Consider the following 18,314-nt stretch of genomic DNA (forward strand, 5'->3'; position numbering starts at 1 on the left):
TTTTTTTTTTTTTTTTTTGCAGAATCTAGCTATCAAAGTGAAATAAGGTAAGTTTGAGATCACACCAATTTTCTGAAAATAAAAAACAAATGAAAACCAACCAACACAGACACACAGAGCTGTGGGATTTTAGGATTATGTTACTCAAAATTAGGTACTAAAAAGGGACAACTCTGAAAAACACATATGCCAATCACAAACTCATAGGGCAACATTAATTGCAGAATAAAATAGGTGGGTTCCTACTGCCTAAGTTTGACTTGCTCACTTAGGAAAGCGGAGTGGAATTTAGTTGGTGTCTGGCATTCGCAACTCTTTCCACAAGAGGACACTCTGTACTGTGACTGTTGGCCCTCCTGCTTTGAGTCAAGGCTAGAGATGTGAGGGCCATTTCAGGGATGTCAAAGAGCCAGGCAGAGGTCCTGCTGGAATTTCTGGGGTGGTAGAGACAGTGAGACCAGCTGGGTGACTAAGGCAATGAGACCGAACAGGCAGACAGGTTAGGAGCATTCACAGCTCACTGTTCAGGGCGGAGGGACAGAGAAATTCCTGCCATCCTCACGGCTGTCCAGAAGTAACTGCAAGCACTTTTAAGGTAACTATGCCAAGCACTTACTAAAGCCAGTTTCAATGTCTGCAATATTTACATAATTATAAATACACTCAGGGGAAGGATTTTTAGACAGTGGTGATTTCGTTGGGGGTGTTAAAACCCCATCTACTTTTCAGTATTTTATTAGATAATTTTAATATGTAAAATGTTGTGATTTAAAATATCTTCCGGCTACATGTGGTGAAGGACGATGTATGTAATCATCATGTAACAGATACCATCCATTTTCCCTCGACCCCAGTCACTCCCTGGTGATAACGTGGGTTCTCTTTCTCTGAGGATGCCACAAAGCAGCAATCCGAAAATGCACCTCCTTTGGGGCCTGACTTTGGGTAAGAGGAGAGGAAGGAAAACTGACCTCTGTAATTATACTGGAATTTCTCTCAATTGCTGTCACCAGCAGGGTGGCGGTCTGAATGCTTCTGTTCGTCATTATTGACTGTGTAATGTCAATTCTATTCTCTGGGATCTTAGGTGATTTCAAAACGTAGTACAGTGATCAACAGCTCTTCAAGGCAATGGGTAGAGAACAGCAATAGCAATGGCAGTACCAATCGTGACACAAGTAGCGACAGTAAGAGCCAGCATGCGTGCCTAGCATGCGTGCAAGGCTATTTTACACTTGGTGGAGGTTATCTTCCTGAATTCTCCCAATGATTTTATGAGACCATTTTTCCATTTTGTAGATGAAGAAGCTGAGGGGTATAGAGAGGTTAAGTAATGTGCTCAGTATCTCCTGTCCAGAGAATGGAAGGGTCCGAATGTGAACCAGCTGACCTTGCTCAGGGCCTGAGCTCTTGTCTGTGTGCAACTCTCACCCTTAGATCCAAGTGTATTGGGCCCAGGGAAGAAAAATGGGGCAGCTCACTGGGCCCCCGTGTTGTACCTGTTTCCCCTCCCACTGGGTCAACAGTGCTAACTCTAGCTGCTCACAGATTTCTACTGCATTAAAAGAACACATATATATACATATACATATATATATATTTCATATATATATTTTTCCTATAACATCAATGCATGCTTATTTTAGAAAACATTTTTTAAGTAAAGATAGTTTATAAAAAATGGTTTTAAACTCACCCCTAATTCTATTGCCCAGAAGTAACCGTTACCTAAGTACGTATATATTTACACACACGTGTGTTCACCAAGATACACACACACGTATATGTTCTGTGAAATTTGGATCATAATAAACATCATTTAATATCTTTCTCTCCTCACTTGACACTATTCTGAAGATTATTTCTGTTGACAAATACTTGCCTGCAATGTTTTTGTTTCATTTGCTTAATAAAGTTTTTTATTAAAATATAACTATAGAAAATTACACAAATCGTGAGTACGTAGCTTGATTAATTTTCATAAAGCATGTGGACCTGGACGGCTGACGCAGAATTAGGACACCCCCAGGACCCCAGCCCCTACTCAGGCCTCCATGAAATCATCTACTGCCTCTTCCTCAAAGGTCATGTCTTCTGACATCTATCCCCACATCCCCAGAAGTTAGAGTTGTATAAACTTGATATAAATGAAGTCATGTGATATGTCTGCCTTCTTGAACTTCAGGCTGTGAGATCAATCATATTACTGAATGTAGATGTCAGTGGTTTATTACTATATGATACCAAGTAAGGGGCATATAGGCAGTTGATTTCTCCATTTTACACTTAAAGGGCATTTGGGACCGAGACGAATATTACTGCACTAAGCGATCTTGTGTGTGTCTTTTGGTGACATGTATACCAGTCCTCATTCCTGTTTTGTATTCTGTTGGGTATAATCTATTAGTGCAAGCTGGGTCATAGGACAGGTATATGTTCAGCTTTAGATGATGTTACCATACAATTTTCAAAGTAGGTGTAGCAGTTTACATTTCTACCAGCAGTGTATGAGAGTTCTCACCTGTAATAATTTTTACAGGTGGCATGGAATTCCACTTTAGCGATGCATTGTCATTTATTTTACTAGTTCCCTACCTATGGCTGGGCACCTGTGTTTGCACTTTTGCTAGTATAAATAGCTCATGAATGAACATTCTTTCAGATAAATCTTTGCACATACCCTTGCGTATTTCCCTTGCTTATTATAATCAATTCTTAGTGGTAAAGCATAAATATTTAAATATCTTTGGGTATCCATTGCCAAACTTCTTTCCCCCGGGAAGCTGCACCAATTTTTGCTTTATTTCAGAGGCTGGCATACTTCTTCTATCAAGGGCCAGATGGTAAAACTTTGGGGTTTTGTGGGCCACATGGTCTCTGTCACAACCACGCAACTCTGCTGCTGTAACAGGAAAGCAGCCATAGACAATATGGAAGCAGAGGGGTTCCAGTAAAACTTTATTTAAAAAAACAGACAGGGAGCTGGATTTGGCCTGTGGGTCATAGCTGGCCAGCTCTGCTTTATTTGGTCACTGGTGTCTGAGAGTTGAGTACCAACCACCTGGGGACTGGAGTCTATGGACCTATCATGATAAAGTTCCATTTCTCCCCATAAGAGGAGTGTGCGAGACACAGGGCATCTACACAGCCGTGCTGGTGGCTGTGAGGGTACATCCCGTTGCTAGCCACCCTCCAGAGGCCAGTGCCTGAGCTTCGGCCTCGTGGTGAGTTCATCGTGTGTGAATGCTCTGGGTGGAGTAGTGAGACGCGAGCATCCATTGCTGATTAACATTTGGCTTTTTCAAATGGTCTAATTCTAGGAAATCTGCAAATATGAAGACAAACAAAGACACTTCTGGGACAAAGTTAAAAAGCGGGAATGAAAACTATGGCTACAGTTCAGATGAGCCGGGGACCACAAGTGAGTGGCCAGGTGGGTGCAGCGGAAAGATCTGGAAGGGAAAGTGTCGGGAGAGAGGCTGACCCATCAAACACCGGCTTCTGAAGGCGGCTGCCTTAGTGGTTGGCGGTCATTATTTGGGGAGTAATTTTTAGAAGAAAGAGACATTCCAGAACTAGAAATATTCTAGGAGAAGATAACAGTCAAAACCCACCTATTTGTCTAAAGTTTAAAAGAAATCGAGGTGGAAATCTAAGAGTTTTTTAAAAATAATGTTTTTCTCAGTGTTTTCTCTCTTTTAAAAAAATGCTTCTACCTTAAAATGTGTGAAGAGGCATTTGAATACATTGAGGGTAACTGCCCCCAAACTTCAATTAAGTCTGAAATTCAGCAAGAAATCTTTTCCTCTTCAATCTGACAGTCATAAGGGGGGGGGGGTGTCTCTGAAACCACTGTCACTAGTGAGGGACAAGGGTAGTATCTGAACCAAGATCCTTTTGAAAGCAGTTGAGAGAAAGAGAGATGGTACAAATTACCCCTTAGCGGTTGGGGAGGGAGACTGGCCCTCACAAGTTGCCGGCAAAACAAATTCCAGAGATAGAGTTTTGGTTAATTGATTCTTACCGAGAGGCTAGAAAACTTTTATTCACTGAGATTGGGACTCTATTCTTGGCAACCCCATAATTTCCATTTTTCCGTGGCTGTCTCCTATGTACATTCCAAATTGTATGCTTCAGATTTAAAAGAATTCCACAAAGCATAGACAGTTTCCTTTGATAATCTGATCAAAGCCTCTTGCAGAATTTCCTGTGATAGAATATTTATTCATTAATATTTTATATGATTAATTAAGTAGCTTGACCAAAATCATGGCCCAAACTGAACCTCTCTGGCTCCTTTTTTTCCCCTGTGTTTATTTCCCTCGATGAGCCATTAAAGCTATGGATTCATCTTGTCTCTGGATGAGACTAACCTGTCAAGAAAGGAATCGATTTTGAGTCCTTTTGCTATGTTTTTAATTTCATTAGAAAGATAAAGTTCTAAAAATATGTACCCTCAAGTAAACTTAAAAAAAAACCGTTTGTGGTTACAGATTATTGATGCCAGCGGTATACGTAAAAGCAAAGGTATTTCTTTATGGATTGGAATTGGTAGAATAGGTAGTGTGGCTTTGGTCACTTGTGACTCTAAAATCATTTTGCTGTTGCAGAGACCGCTTCTCTCCCTGCAAAGTCCTCTGAATCCAGTGTTCCAGAACAACGTGTCGGTAGGCAACCGTATCAGGTGATTCAGACATTCTTCTCCCTTTTGGACTTTTTTTTTTTTGGCTACTTAAAAACCCTTCCCCTATGGTAGGTGATTACGTTACATTCATGATGGACAAACGTGGCCTTTGCTCACCTCCAAGTCAACGGGCCAGCATGGAGGAATGGGGCTGGAACACGTAGTATCTCTTTGTAGTGGGCTTTTTTGGGAAAGACCAGAAGTTTAGTTGGGGGGCTGGTAATCTTGAGGTGTCAGTTAGACGTCCACACAGAGGTATGGGGCGTGCAGATGGATGTGTGAGTCTGGGGCTCCAGGCAGAGGCACGATTTCAGGTGTTCCTGGTTGCTAGGCAACTTTTGATGGACACCTCCTTCCAAGGGACATTAAACATAAAGAAAACCATCCATCAGGAACCGTGAGGACACCGTACGTTCATTTTCCAACACTGAGTTAGCATTGGTTGTCACTCATGAATGAATTCGATTCATATGCAGAAAATATGATTCTTTATATCTAAAAATCATAGTAAACAAATGTGCGTATAACCAGGACCATTTTCTGGCCTGTGCATCTTCAAAGGAGAAGTACTTGGATGCGATTCTGCCATAATGTCCCCAGTGGGTGTTTTCCCCATTTAGCTTTTGGGAAAGCCAGACTCACAGATTGGTTTTCCGGCAGTTTGCTGGATCAGGTGGCCTTGGCTTTGTTCTGCCTTGGAGTTGCTACTGGCCTGAGGGGCTACTGCTGAGCGTGTGCCTTCGAAGCCCCATCTCTCCTTCCTGGCGTAGATGTTCACTTGAGTTTCCAGGCGGCTCCAGGCTGTAATATTCCTTCCTGCGGTCGGGATTCAGCTCCATACATACAGCTTGCCAGTGATGTGTGCCTCCCAGGCCTCTGGGGGGAAGGGGAGCTTTGACTGGTGCTCAGCCATGTATCGGGAGGAACAAAATGATGCTATTAGTAGCAACCAAGGTAGCCAGGCGGGAAGACGTATGAGGGGTCTTCACAAAAGCAGATGGGCCTACGTGACAAACTGTGAGCCCCTGGTACGAGTTCAAGCTACTTCCTCAGGCTGGGTGGCAGGGATATAGAGACAAAATTCTTCCCATCAAGGCTGCTCTCTTGGGCACATATATCTCTTGGCTGTAGAGGTGCAACCGTTTCCCCTTCGAAGGGCTGGTGGCTTGACTAAGAGATGGTGGGTGAAAGGGAGTCATCGCTGGGCTGTGAAGGATGTTTACTGTCAAGACCCCCCGACTGGACCTGAGTGGGGAATGCGGTCTGATGAAGTGGCTCTCTCTTCCCCAGCGCCAAGCATGGCCACTCCAAGAAGACACTTAAGCCAATCTTTACTTCCGTGGCCTTTCTGTGGTTACCTTTTTCTGTTCTGTGTCTTTCCACCTGACAAGCCACAGTGCTCAGGTCCGCAGTGGAGTATGGGGCAGGTGGGGAGGAGATACAGAAGAGGGTCATGTCAGTTGATTCCCCTTGATATAAGTGAGGAGAAAGGGGAAGTCTAGATGCATTTGGATACAGGAATGGAGGATGATGTTTGGAGCTCTGATTGGATGCTCCTAAGCTTGAAGTGTTGTTTTGAAAATATACAGGGAGAGAAATTTAAGAAGTTTCTGCTACTTAGACATGTAACCAGTTAAATAATCTATTGGTGGAAAAAGCACAGTGGCCATTGAGGTGCTGGGCCCTGGGGGCTGGTAACACACATATCCGTGTTTCTTGAAGTGTTTGTAAGGCTACTAGGGAAGCAGGGCATCTTGGCCAGAGCACCAGGGTCCTTAAGAAACAAAGAGGATGAAAGGAAGATGAAATGTTTTTGCCTGGGCTAGAAACTGACAAATGGTTTTTAAATAGCTGGATTTTTCTAAGCGAGGGAACTTGGACAAGCACATTTATGAAGAGGCCTGTCTTTGGTCATTAAGCAAAGGGCGCCTTGCCGGTGTGGGCCCAGGCACTGTGTCCTGGATGCCCATTTGAAGAACCTGAACGTGGGATGTACTGTGAGCTATGCTTCCCGTGAGGTAGTTAAAGGAGGAGGGAGCAGACAAATATCACATAATATCACTTCTGTGTAGAATCTAAAAAAATGATACAAAAGAACTTATTTACAAAACAGAAATAGACCCACAGACACAGAAAACAAAATTATGGTTCCCAAAGGGGAAAGGGGGAGGAGAGACAAATTAGGAGTTTTGGATTAACAGGTACACACTCCTGTATATAAAATAGATAAACAACAAGGTCCTACTGTATAGCACAGGGAACTCTACTCAATATTTTTTAATAACCTATGAGGGAAAGGAATCTGAATATATATACATTGGGGCTGGCCAAAAAGTTCATTTGGGTTTTCTGCAGCATCTTATGGAGGAGCCCGAACGAACTTTGTGGCCAACCTAATATATGTAACTGAACCGCTTTGCTATGCACCTGAAACTAACACGACATTGTAAATCAACTGTACTTCAATTAAAAAAAAAAGGAGGGAGGGAACAAGATGGTCAGTAGAGGAAAGGGCTGGGCCTTCAGTAGGTCTCTTCTGTGTCCTTATTCCAAAGAGACGTAGTCCTGCATGTCATCATCTGGCCACTGAAGAGTCACCAGGTGGTCAAGCCATAGCTTGTAGAAGCAGGTCCAGGCGACCCTTAGCCAGAGGTTCCTTTAGAACTTGCCAAGGCCAGGCCTGCAGCCCAGCCTGGTCTGTATGGCCACGCTCCCTGCTGTGCAGGCTCATGCGGACTTTCCTCAGAACTCCTTAGGCCACGGAGCAAGGACAGTGCAATCTGTGCTTTCTTTCCTCATAAACTTTCTCCATGTGCAATGAGCTTTGCTCCCTGGAGGGCCCAGGACAGGAGAGCTCTTCAGAGCCCCGTCCGTTGTCCTTTCATCCTGCCTTCCTCTCCACTTGTCTCCGTGTGACTCATTTTGTCCACTTTGCCGTCCTTGCTGCTGTGGGGTGTGGCCACCCACGTGGGCCTCAGGGGCCCAGAGCAGGTGCCCAGTGAGACTCCTGCCTGAGAAGCTGGCTTGTTAGAGCTCAGGGTGGTTGACTACAGATGACACAGTTTTGCAGAAAATCTGCGCTAGGCTCAGGTCCCGAAAAAGCTGTCAGTTAAACCGAGAGATCTCAAGCTGTGAGTCCGCCTGCAGCAAAAGCACAGCCCAGGCCCCATCACTGTGGAGCTGGTTGGGTCAGATGCAAGTCCTGTGGGCGGAGACAGGGTGTGCATGACAGCAGCTAAGGCTCCTGCTCTGGGTCAACAGGTCTTACTCAGAGCAGCGCCATCTTGGCTTTGGCAAGTACAACAACTCACAAGTCCACGTGTGCGTGTTCTCTCCACGCTGTCTTCTCTTCTGCTCGGCTGGTGTCTTATTTGCCCTCTGCATCGCAGGAGGTCTTATGTAGTGGACGGCCATTGACTACACACAGTCTGGCACAGCATTCATTCTGGGCATTCCTTCCACAGTAATTCCTTCCAGTGGAGAAGGTTCTCAAAGCCCAGCATTGTGCTGTCACCAACAGGGCGACACCAGGAGCCCGTGTGCATACGGACTGATCACCACAGGGAAATCATGACAAAAAATATTATTTGACAAACATAGACGAGGATGCAACATTTTGTTTTGAATCCCTGAAGAAAGATACATGATTCCAGGTCAAACTGCCATTTGGCTCCTTTGTAATCTTGGTCACTTTGGGTTTTCTTCAAGGCTCTCTCGTTCAAACATGATCCAAGAAAGGGGAAACCCGAAGGGCCTGGGGTGCTTAGGGGACTCATCGCTGTGGCCTTTGGGATGTCCAGGCTCTTGGCCCCCACCTGCAGACTTCCTGTCTCAGTAGAGCTGGGGAGGCAGCCTGGGCATCTCTGCATTTTAGAGCCAGCTGAGGGGGCTCTGACACGTGGCTAGATTGAAGGGTTATTGGCTGCCTTATAGTAAGATGGCAGTGGGGCTTGCAGGAGGGGAGAGTGCGACTTTGCCCCTCCCCGGGGTTGATGGTGCCTGTACTCTTGCTGGCATCATGTGGACTCCCTTACAAGGAGAGAAGGCCCTGGAGTCTGTGGCCATGTCTGCTCAGAGCTGCGCACAGTCGCTGAGGAGAGGGCGGTTTTCGGGGTCACTCCCGCCCAGAGTTCCACCACCTGTGTCTACATCCGCAGGCTGCGTCTTCATCATGCATTGCCAAGTATGATTTAAATTACACCCTATGCTCAGCAGTTACTCGAACAGGAGCCTGGATTCTTAATGCTTTAGGAAGGGGTGAAACCCCGTCGCCACAACACCAGCCCCCCACAACTCTCACTCCTCCGACATCCTTCCCGTTAAAGTCCGGAACGCCAGAGGCCCACTCTGCTGTGGGGAAGGGCAGCATGGATGTCGTGGCAAACCTCTTTTCTCAGATCTCCAGTTGTCTCCCGACGCTTTCGGTGCTGACCGTCCTTGAAAACGTCAGAAGGGGTGAGGGCTCAGCTCAGAGAGAGTGTCATCAGGGACAGTGTCATCAGGGACAGGCTGTGGGCTGGAGATTGGCTCCGTAGAAGGCCAGCCACTGTGGTCAGAGGCCACAGGGGGCCACGGCTGATGTAGGCCAGGGCCATTGGGAGTTGCTGGCTTGTAAACCACGGGAAGACACCCCCGCTAGCCGCCTGGAGCACCTCCCATGCTCATCTCTACCTCTCAGCCCACTGCCTTGCCAGGGTGCCCCGTGAACTTGGGGCTCTTTACCAGAGGCTGAGATGGAGAATCCTCATTCCTATAACCAATGGGCGGAAATGCGGGAAGTGTTTCCTGTATCCTGGGTACCAAAGAATGCTCACTGAGCGTGGAGGTGCAGCCAGCACCTGGAGGCACACTTATCTGGGTACCTGCTCATCGAGCCGTGGTCCTCAGTACAGAGAAGCTCTTTGGGAGTGGGGGGAGAGCTTGTTAAAATGCACACTCCTGAGTCTGTTCCAGAATTTCTGGATCAGAATCTCTGGAAGATACGACCGAAGAAAGGGCATTTTTACCTTGTTCCCCAGGCAATCTGCTTTAAGGAAATTGTTCTGTGGCTCAGCGTGAAAACAGACATGTATTCACGTAGAAACACATAGAAAACAGACACGTATTCACGTAGAAACAATGTATTGCATTGTTTCTAAGGGAAAGTCATTCTCAGTTTTGGGGGTTTGCTTACATCTGTGCATTTGGAATGATCTGTGTTCACAACCCCACTGCATGGAGCTTGCTACAGAGCATGGAGGATCTGAGATGCTTGTGGTGGGGCTGTGATGAAGATCAAATGGAAGCGTCTCAGCACCGGAATATTCCATAACCACATGGCACCATAGCTGAGGAACACTTTTTAAATCTCCCGTGTTTTAGGTGGGTCTAAGGCACATCGCATTCAATATATATGAAGGATAGAAAGAGGATTTGGGGCTGTAGAGACCCCAGAGCATGCACTAAATTTTAAGGAGGCTCGGAAGGTAAAAAAAGAGACTGATTTTACAAACTGCCATTAAACCAAAACATGGCACTTTTCTACACTGATTATTTCTATCCTGGCTGCATCTCCAGTTAGGATTATATAACACTGACATTATTTTCCAGACAAGAATTTCTGTTGGTGAAGTACAGATAACGCAGGTGTAACCGCCCACGAAACACACTGGCGCAAAACTAATAAATAAAATCAGAAATTCTTTCTGAAAATTACAGTTAATGGGAAAGGGAAGCACCTTTTATTTTGATAGGAAGTCATAGGGTTTGCAAATACTTTGCATCATGACGAATATTTCAATCAAACGATCCACCTTTTCCTCTCCTTGACTCGCTGTCAGTCCATTTTTCTGGTTATTTCAGGCAATTCTGTGTCTTTCCTCCTGACTCTTTCAGTTTTGGGGGGTGAGGTTATGAATAACTTGAAACCCGGACGATGTCTTCCCTGCTAATCTTTTCCCCATTGAGGTCAACAGAAATAAACTCTTGATAAACTTAGAAAACAACAATGGTTGGTGCAACCATGTCATGGGGACAAAAGGCAAATGACAGCAAAAATCCCAGGCATCATCACAGCAGAAGCACCGCCTTTACGGTGCGATGTAGCCCCATCAGACCTGTGGGGCTACATCCTTGTGTGATGGGGAGTCAATGAATTAAAACCATGAGTCAGCGTGATTCCACCCCCAGACTTGCTGACGTTCCGTTGTGATGTAAATTATTTATGGTTCCCAGTTACATTATTTAAGATGTTAAATGCAGCTCGGGTGCCCCGGAGTCGGAGTCGGCATTCTCAGGGTGGCAGGAAAATACGCTGCATGTATTGTATTTTATTTTAATTAATTATTTATTTTTTATGTAAAGGACTGATGACTTTTAATTAATTAATTAATTTCGTTTTGGCTGCATTGGGTCTTTGTTGCTGCACACAGGCTTTCTCTAGCTGCGGTGAGCAGGGGCTACTCTTTGTTGTGGTGTGTGGGCTTCTCACTGTGGTGGCTCCTCTTGTTGTGGAGCACGGGCTCTAGGTGCACGGGATTCAATAGTTGTGGCACACGGGCTTAGTTGCTCCGGGGCATGTGGGATCTTCCCGGACCAGGGCTCGAACCTGTGTCCCCTTGCACTGGCAGGCAGATTCTTAACCACTGTGCCACCAGGGAAGTCCACTGCATGTATTTTAATAGGGCAACGCTCTTCCACAGGCATTGGCCCCTCAGAGGAGTGAGTGGTCTGCTTGGTAGTACATTTCAGAATGTGAGAGCCAGGAACACTGTCCGAGGAGACAGGTGGGTGATCGACACTGAGTCAGTTTTTCAGTTTTGCTCCTTTCCTTTAGAAAGAAAGTGTACTATTTAAAGAAGGGTAGAAATATTTTACATTTTCATACAATGGTGAGAATTTCCATAGGAATATTGAAAAACAAAACAGTGAATCTTTACTGTAATTTGCCTTCATACAAACACTGGATTCTTTGAATTGGATCGCTCTTCAGGCCCTGTACTTGGGAAACATCTGCAGTGTGTGTTATTGAAAATCATAGAGGAAGGACCTGTGTTAACGTTTGTGCTCCTCTCTGCACCCTCGTTTTATCTCAGCTGACGAGTTGAGCGTCCTTCTCAAGTGTGCTGTTATGATGATCTCGACCAACTCAATCTACCCTTTTCTCTCTGTCTCCAGGGATCTGATCAGCACCAGCTGGGCCCAGCAAGTCGCCCACAGGTTTCCTTTAACGTGGCCAGTCCTAAGAAGGTCAGGAATGTGACTTTGGTATAGTACAGGCATCCCTTTGGCTCCACATGGCACTTGGCTGATGACCTACATCGCGACGATATCGTCAGTGCTCGTGATGATGTCATCCCTGCTCATGACGATGTCATCATTGCTCACAATGGTGTCGCCATTGCTCTCCATCATCCTATGGCTGGGCTCCAGCTTTGCCAACATGACCTAGAAGAAGCGATGTTGGCATCATCGGAATGGATATTTTATATGGAGGGAAGGAATCCATTTTCCCAGCTTCTAAAGTGGAATTTGACTTTTAAAATGTTTTGAGATTTCAGTGAATTCCATAGTTACTAAGTAAAAGCTGCAAATTCATCATGATCGTGCTTTTCATCACTCAACACTCCTGCTTGCTGACCCAACAAATGGTAGATAAGTCTACATCCCACCATGACATTTAAGAAGTTTTTATTACCTGAAATCCTATGAAGTGATATTTATGTATGTTTACTATGTGGGTATTATTGCATATTATCTGTGAAAAAAGGATAAAAATTAGGATCAATCAGACATCTAAAATTGCCCAGAATGGGGAGCTCCCTGGTGGTCCAGTGGTTAGGACTTGGCACTTTCACTGCCATAGCCCAGGTTTGATCCCTGGTCAGGGAACTAAGATCCTGCAAGCTGTGTGGCATGGCAAAAAATAAAAATAAAAATTGCCCAGAAAATCAGAACTTATAGGTTATAAGTAATTTTAAATTCTAAAGCTAATGTGTACCTTGAGAAATATCTCATTATTGAATATTGACATGAAGACATTCATTTTTATCTGCTCCCTCATCAGTCTTGTTCTCTTGTCCTCGGATGAGTTAGATGTGGATTATGTTTTGTGGGGGACATACTCCAGCCATGAAAAAACTGGAAATGGGCAATATGTTCTTTCATAAATAAAAGGGAAAACACCAAAAAACTTGTATTGCTTTTCTTAACTCTTTACTATTCAGGGGGTAGTTTAAAGAATCATAGAGCTTAGGAACCAAGAATTTTCCAAGAAACAAAACAGAGACCTCTATAAATTTTTTTTTCTTTTTTCATGTAGAGATTTTCAGTGTATTTTGCTGTCCACCCCATCACTTCATATTTAACGTAGAGGCTGTTATTTGTCTGTGCTCTGCACTGGTTGGAACAGATTGCTATGATGGTCAGTAATTAGCAACTGCTCTGGGCTCCCAGGCCCAACCACGCTATTGCTGAAGTGGAATTCGAATTTTTTTTTAAACATTTTTATTGGAGTATAATTGCTTTACAATGGTGTGTTAGTTTCTGCTTTGTAACAAAGTGAATCAGTTATACATATACATATATCCTCATATCTCCTCCCTCTTGCATCTCCCTCCCACCCTCCCTATCCCACCCCTCCAGGTGGTCACAAAGCACCGATCTGATCTCCCTGTGCTATGCGGCTGCTTCCCACTAGCTATCTATTTTACATTTGGTAGTGTATACATGTCCATGCCATTCTCTCACTTCGTCCCAGCTTACCCTTCCCTCTCCCCGTGTCCTCAAGTCCATTCTCTAGTAGGTCTGCGTCTTTATGGAATTCAACTTTTAAAAGTGTTAAGATTGTGGTGAATTCCTTGAAGTTACCCGGTAAAAGGCACAAATTCATCGTGATGATGTTTCTTATCACTCCACACCGCTGCGTGCTAATCCAGTGGTAGAGAAGTTATACAGGCAGACTTTGGAGATGTTGCAGGTTCGGTTCCAGAACACAGTAATAAAGCAAGTAACAGGAATGTTTTGGTTTCCCAGTGCGTGTGAAAGTGACATTTACACTATACAGTAGTCTATTAAATGTGCCCTAGCACTATGTCTAAAAGACAACACACAGACCTTAATTAAAAAATATTTTCTTGCTAAAAAATGCTCACCATCATCTGAGAGTTCAGTGAGTTGCAATCCTTTTGCAAGAGCCACATCAAAGGTCACCGATCACAGGTCACCATGTCGATTGAAAAAAGCTGCACAGCCTAAAAGTTGAGAATTATGTTTTACTTGGCAGACTTTCTGAGGACTTCAAGCCTGGAAGGCAGCCTCTCAGTTAACTCTGAGGGACCGCTCCAAAGAGGGCAGGGTGGAGCCAGGATATATAGCAGTTTTGCAGCAAAGAGCAGGTAGTTGGAACATCAAAAAGTTACTGTTAATTAAAGAAAACCAGACACCTCCGGCTAAGGGATTTAGTGCTTTTCTGTGTATGGGAAGATGCAAGAGCCTGGGCTCATTGCAATCATTCCTTCGATGCGCACCTCAGCTCTCTGGGGCCAGCATCGTCTTCTTTCCCGAGTCCCCTCCGGGGCACCGCCTGGCGGGGCTGCAGTGGCTGAGGTCTTGATGGCTGCACCACCCTTTGTTTGCCGATATGGCAGGCAACGTTTTTCATCCACAACCATAACGAGTATAATAATAATGAAAAAGTTTGAAATATTGCAAGAATTACCAAAATGGACTCAGAGACATGAAGTGAGCAAATGCTTTTGGAAAAATGGCGCCGATAGACTTGTGCTGGGTTGTCACAAACCTTCAATTTGTACATAATGCAGTATCTACATAGCACAGAAAAGCAAAGAGTAATAAAACAAGGTGTACCTGCATACTATCATGATTTTTAAAGTATTTCTTCATCATAAATCACATTTAGTCTCTACCCTGGACCCCCTCCTATGAATTGACAACTAACTCAAGGAGTATTTGCTGGTACAACGTGGGGCTGTGTTCTGTTTTGTACTGTTCTGATTGGTCAGTGCCCCTACACTACCCACTCTGATTGGGTGGTGTTCCTGTTTTATAGGTTGTCAAATATTTTGTATATGCCTGCTACTTAGAGGATCCTAAGAAAAAGATCACCTCTTCTAAGTCTGTGTCCCTAATGTGAGGGAATTGGTCACTATTTTCTTTAGAGTAGAACTAAAATGCAAAATTTCGAAACACCATGAATATAGCTATATCACTTTTGTCACCTACAAATCGGCACTTGCCATCTAGATTTACAAGGATTAAATTATGAGCCACTGCAGCTGCTGACCTTCAACACCTTCTGAAAGGAGTTCAGGAATGAGGCACTCTGTGCTCTAGAAAAAACTGGCAGAACAGGCCTTCAGGTAGTTATTTTCAGGAGATGATTTTTATGAGCCTAATTCTTGTATCTCCGCATATCTAGAAAAGCACTAAAATCCTTCATGGTGACGTCTGCTCCTCGTGACTAGAAGTAACCTTCACGAGACGAGCAGAAACCTTCTGCAAAAAACATGTACTTGATGGCATGGACTCCCCCTTCACCAAAACCACATATATACTGACCTTCCCCACTACCTCTTTGGAACAGTTTCTCAGAGCTCTCTGAGATGCTGTCTCCCGGGCTATAGTCCTCATTTTGCCCCAAATAAAACTTAACTCACAACTCTCATGTTGTGCATTTTTTTTCAGTTGATACTTTCCAAAGAGTCCTTTTTATGAGAAAAATTGACAATTCAACTGCTTAAAAGTGAGACTCTTGTTTATTATAATAACTTCTTTACTCCCTGTCAATGTGATCCTGTCTCCTGCCACCATCCTTGAATGGGTACAAGTCAAGGATAAAGCCCAGAAGGTTCAGGAGACCTTCTGGTCTCCTGTTAAGCAGAGCTGTTCAGTGAGTGAATTCCATATTCTTTTCTTCATAGTTTACTCTCTCCAAATTGCCACAGAACACGGATCCTGAGACAAAACAAATGTCATGTCATTTACGCTTTTTGTAACCTTTACAGAACCTAGCATTCTGGAGGCACTGAGTAAATATTGACCTCAAACAAGTCAATACTGGGAAACACAGTATACTGAAGTATAATGAATATCTGCCATCTGCCTGCTATAAGAATCATATTCTTATGGTTATTTTAGAAGTCGGTGGGGGGTTGCATGTAGAATACAGTTGAACTTCAAGTTTTAGACTTTGGAGAACAATGCCGAATGATCTTCATAGAAATTTCTTCAATTTGCTATGTGCTTGGTGAATCAGTCTATAATTTTTTTTTTCATTTACCAGGCTCGGGAAGGTTTCCTGTGTCACAAGTAAACAGGTTCTTTCTTATAGTAGCTTGTTCTATGAGTAAGTTTTCTCAAAGGGACCACTGGCTAGTTTTTATTTTGCAAGAGGTATGGAAATTTTACAAACAAAACTATCTAGAGTTTCTCTGTCCAATACCATAGACATACGTGGCTATTTGCATTTAAATTATTTGAAATGAAGTAAAATATAAGATTTATATCCTCAATCCTACTAGCCGCATGTCAAGTGCCCAATACCACGTCTGGCTAGTGGCTACTGTATTGGACACGCAGATTACAGCCTTCATTGTTGCAGAAAGTTTTTTCTGGACAGTGCTGACCTAGAGCTAGCTACTTGGAAATGACCTAGATGTGCCAAGGGTGGGCTCTTTTACACAAACACGCAATCCATGTTTTCTCTCAGTGTTATGTCTGTGTACTTTCCAGTTTCTATTTAGGAATCCTGCAAACCCCAGGGCAGCTGTCAACTGATAATGGGATTTTGCTGATGTGGTAGATTTATCTCTCACTCCTGCAGTGCAGAGAGCTGAAGCAGGCTCAAGGGGAAGGGGTGAAAGGAATCAAAACATCATGGCCAAGGGTGTTTCTCTGAAAGATAGATACGGCTCTCTGCTAATAAATGGCTGATGAAGGCCCAGATATATTTAAACAAATGTTCCTCAAAGCCTTGAGTCATAAAATGCTACCCAGGGAGACCACACCTGCCCATGCTTCCAAGGGTCTTTGACCCTGGTTATGCTGTCAGATTCCAAGCCTGTCCTATGGAGTCAAGGATCTTTCATCATTTACTTACAAGTAGGACTCAAGTCATAATGTCAACACGTTGAAGGTAATTGGAGAGGTCCAATAAAAGCACTTCCTTTGCTCTATGTGGCCCTGTTCTTGGAAAACAATTAGGGGCATTAAAGCTGCGTTGCCAGTTCCTAGGCGGTGATGACCTCAAGGTGAATGGATGCTGCCGAGGGTACAGGAGATGCTGTGTCAGCATCTGGGCCTGCCATGTAAGTGAGTATGACGCCCTTGGGGAAGAACACGTGTCCTGTGCAAAGAGGGAGGAAAATCCTCTCTGTGGAGCAGTTGAGAACATGGAGTTCAGAGACGAGAGGACTGGGTGAGCGGCAAGACAGGAGGGAGGGTTCAAGGACACGTAGGATGGGATAGATGGCGGTTCAGCAGGCCTGTGAAGGATGTGTATGTCTGAGAAGCTGTCACCATCCATAGAGCTGACAGGGTAGGAGAGGTGGCCAGCCCTGTATGGAGAGGGTCTCTGATGGTTGCTGGGCCACAGGTAGAGGGACACAGCCAAGCTCTGAAAAGCTGGCAGGGAGGGAGTCGGGTGACAAAGAGGCCACCTCCCCACTCTTCTGCTCACCAAGCCCATCCAGAGCCAGGGGTCCAGGGAGCCCACTGATGGCCTCCACATGGGATGGAGAAGGGCAAGGGCAGCCAATGAATGGGAGAGGCAGGGAGAAGACACCCAGCCAGGAGGGTTTGGCAACATTGAGGAAACAAATCAAGGCATGGAGACGTGCCTTGTGCTCGTGACATCATGGGGAAAGATGTTTTGCCTTGTTGGGTTCTGCTTTTTCCTGTCCTTGGGATGATTCCATTTACCAAAAGAGGACACACATGGGGGGAAAGGAATTTGGCTGCATTGAACTTGAGTAGGTCATGTCTTTGGTGACACATCAGTAGAACAAAGGGATTGAATTGTGGACCCCTGAAGTCCCTTCTGGTGTTTACCTTTGTGGAGATGTTCACACACAGACACACATGCACACATAAACGCCTGCCCTGTCTTCACCTGACATGGCCCAGTTCTTAGGCCCGAGGCTGCCCTGCTCTGAGTGCGTGCAGGCCTCCCTCATCCCTGCAGCCTTTGAGGGAGCTGCGTTCCCCTGCAGATGGTAAATATTTAATTCTCACCCTGCACAGCCTGTAAATCATGCCACAGGCCACGGCCTCGGATGAGACTCACTCTCCAACATTTATGAAGCAGGTGCCCTGGCTTCTCAGCCTGGAAAATGCAGAGTTTGGGGTAGCAGGCTGGGTCTTGAGCTGAAACAGCCCCACAATTGTCTTCCTTCTTTTGTTGAGTGAGACGTTATTTCTAAAACTACACTGAGATTCAGAACCCTGCGGGCTGCTGGGAAGACTTGTGAGAATCATCGCTCAACCAATGGCTTCAGAATGAGAGATTCATGCTTGGCCTCATAATCACACGGTGTTGACAAAGCAGAAATTTCTTAAAATTCCAGTAAAGTCTATGGGGAAAATGTAGTACAGAATGTATTAATTACATTTCTCTACAGAAACCTTAAGAACG

General features: G+C 44.7%; 1 protein-coding gene and 1 non-coding gene across 9 annotated transcripts in view; both read left to right on the forward strand.

Annotated features, from left to right (window-relative positions):
- IGSF5 (immunoglobulin superfamily member 5) overlaps positions 1-12,848 on the forward strand; it is a 48,739-nt gene extending 35,891 nt beyond the window's left edge. For 6 of the 8 annotated variants that reach the window (XM_024758126.1, XM_024758125.1, XM_024758124.1 and 3 more), the window contains 4 exons: positions 23-47; positions 3,321-3,433; positions 4,611-4,684; positions 11,840-12,848. In XM_024758126.1, the coding sequence (XP_024613894.1) occupies positions 23-47; positions 3,321-3,433; positions 4,611-4,684; positions 11,840-11,935 (308 nt within the window). In that variant the 3' untranslated portion in view covers positions 11,936-12,848. The remainder of the gene's footprint in view (positions 1-22; positions 48-3,320; positions 3,434-4,610; positions 4,685-11,839) is intronic. The other 2 variants (XM_024758127.1, XM_024758131.1) reach the window with 1 other exon arrangement.
- On the forward strand, positions 12,482-12,553 carry TRNAE-UUC (transfer RNA glutamic acid (anticodon UUC)). Its single transcript has one exon. It is a non-coding gene; the product is annotated as a tRNA-Glu (tRNA).
- Positions 12,849-18,314: the final 5,466 nt, after the last annotated feature.

Source organism: Neophocaena asiaeorientalis, unplaced genomic scaffold, assembly GCF_003031525.2.
Source record: "Neophocaena asiaeorientalis asiaeorientalis breed wild unplaced genomic scaffold, Neophocaena_asiaeorientalis_V1.1 scaffold45, whole genome shotgun sequence".
Taxonomy (NCBI): Eukaryota; Metazoa; Chordata; class Mammalia; order Artiodactyla; family Phocoenidae; genus Neophocaena; species Neophocaena asiaeorientalis.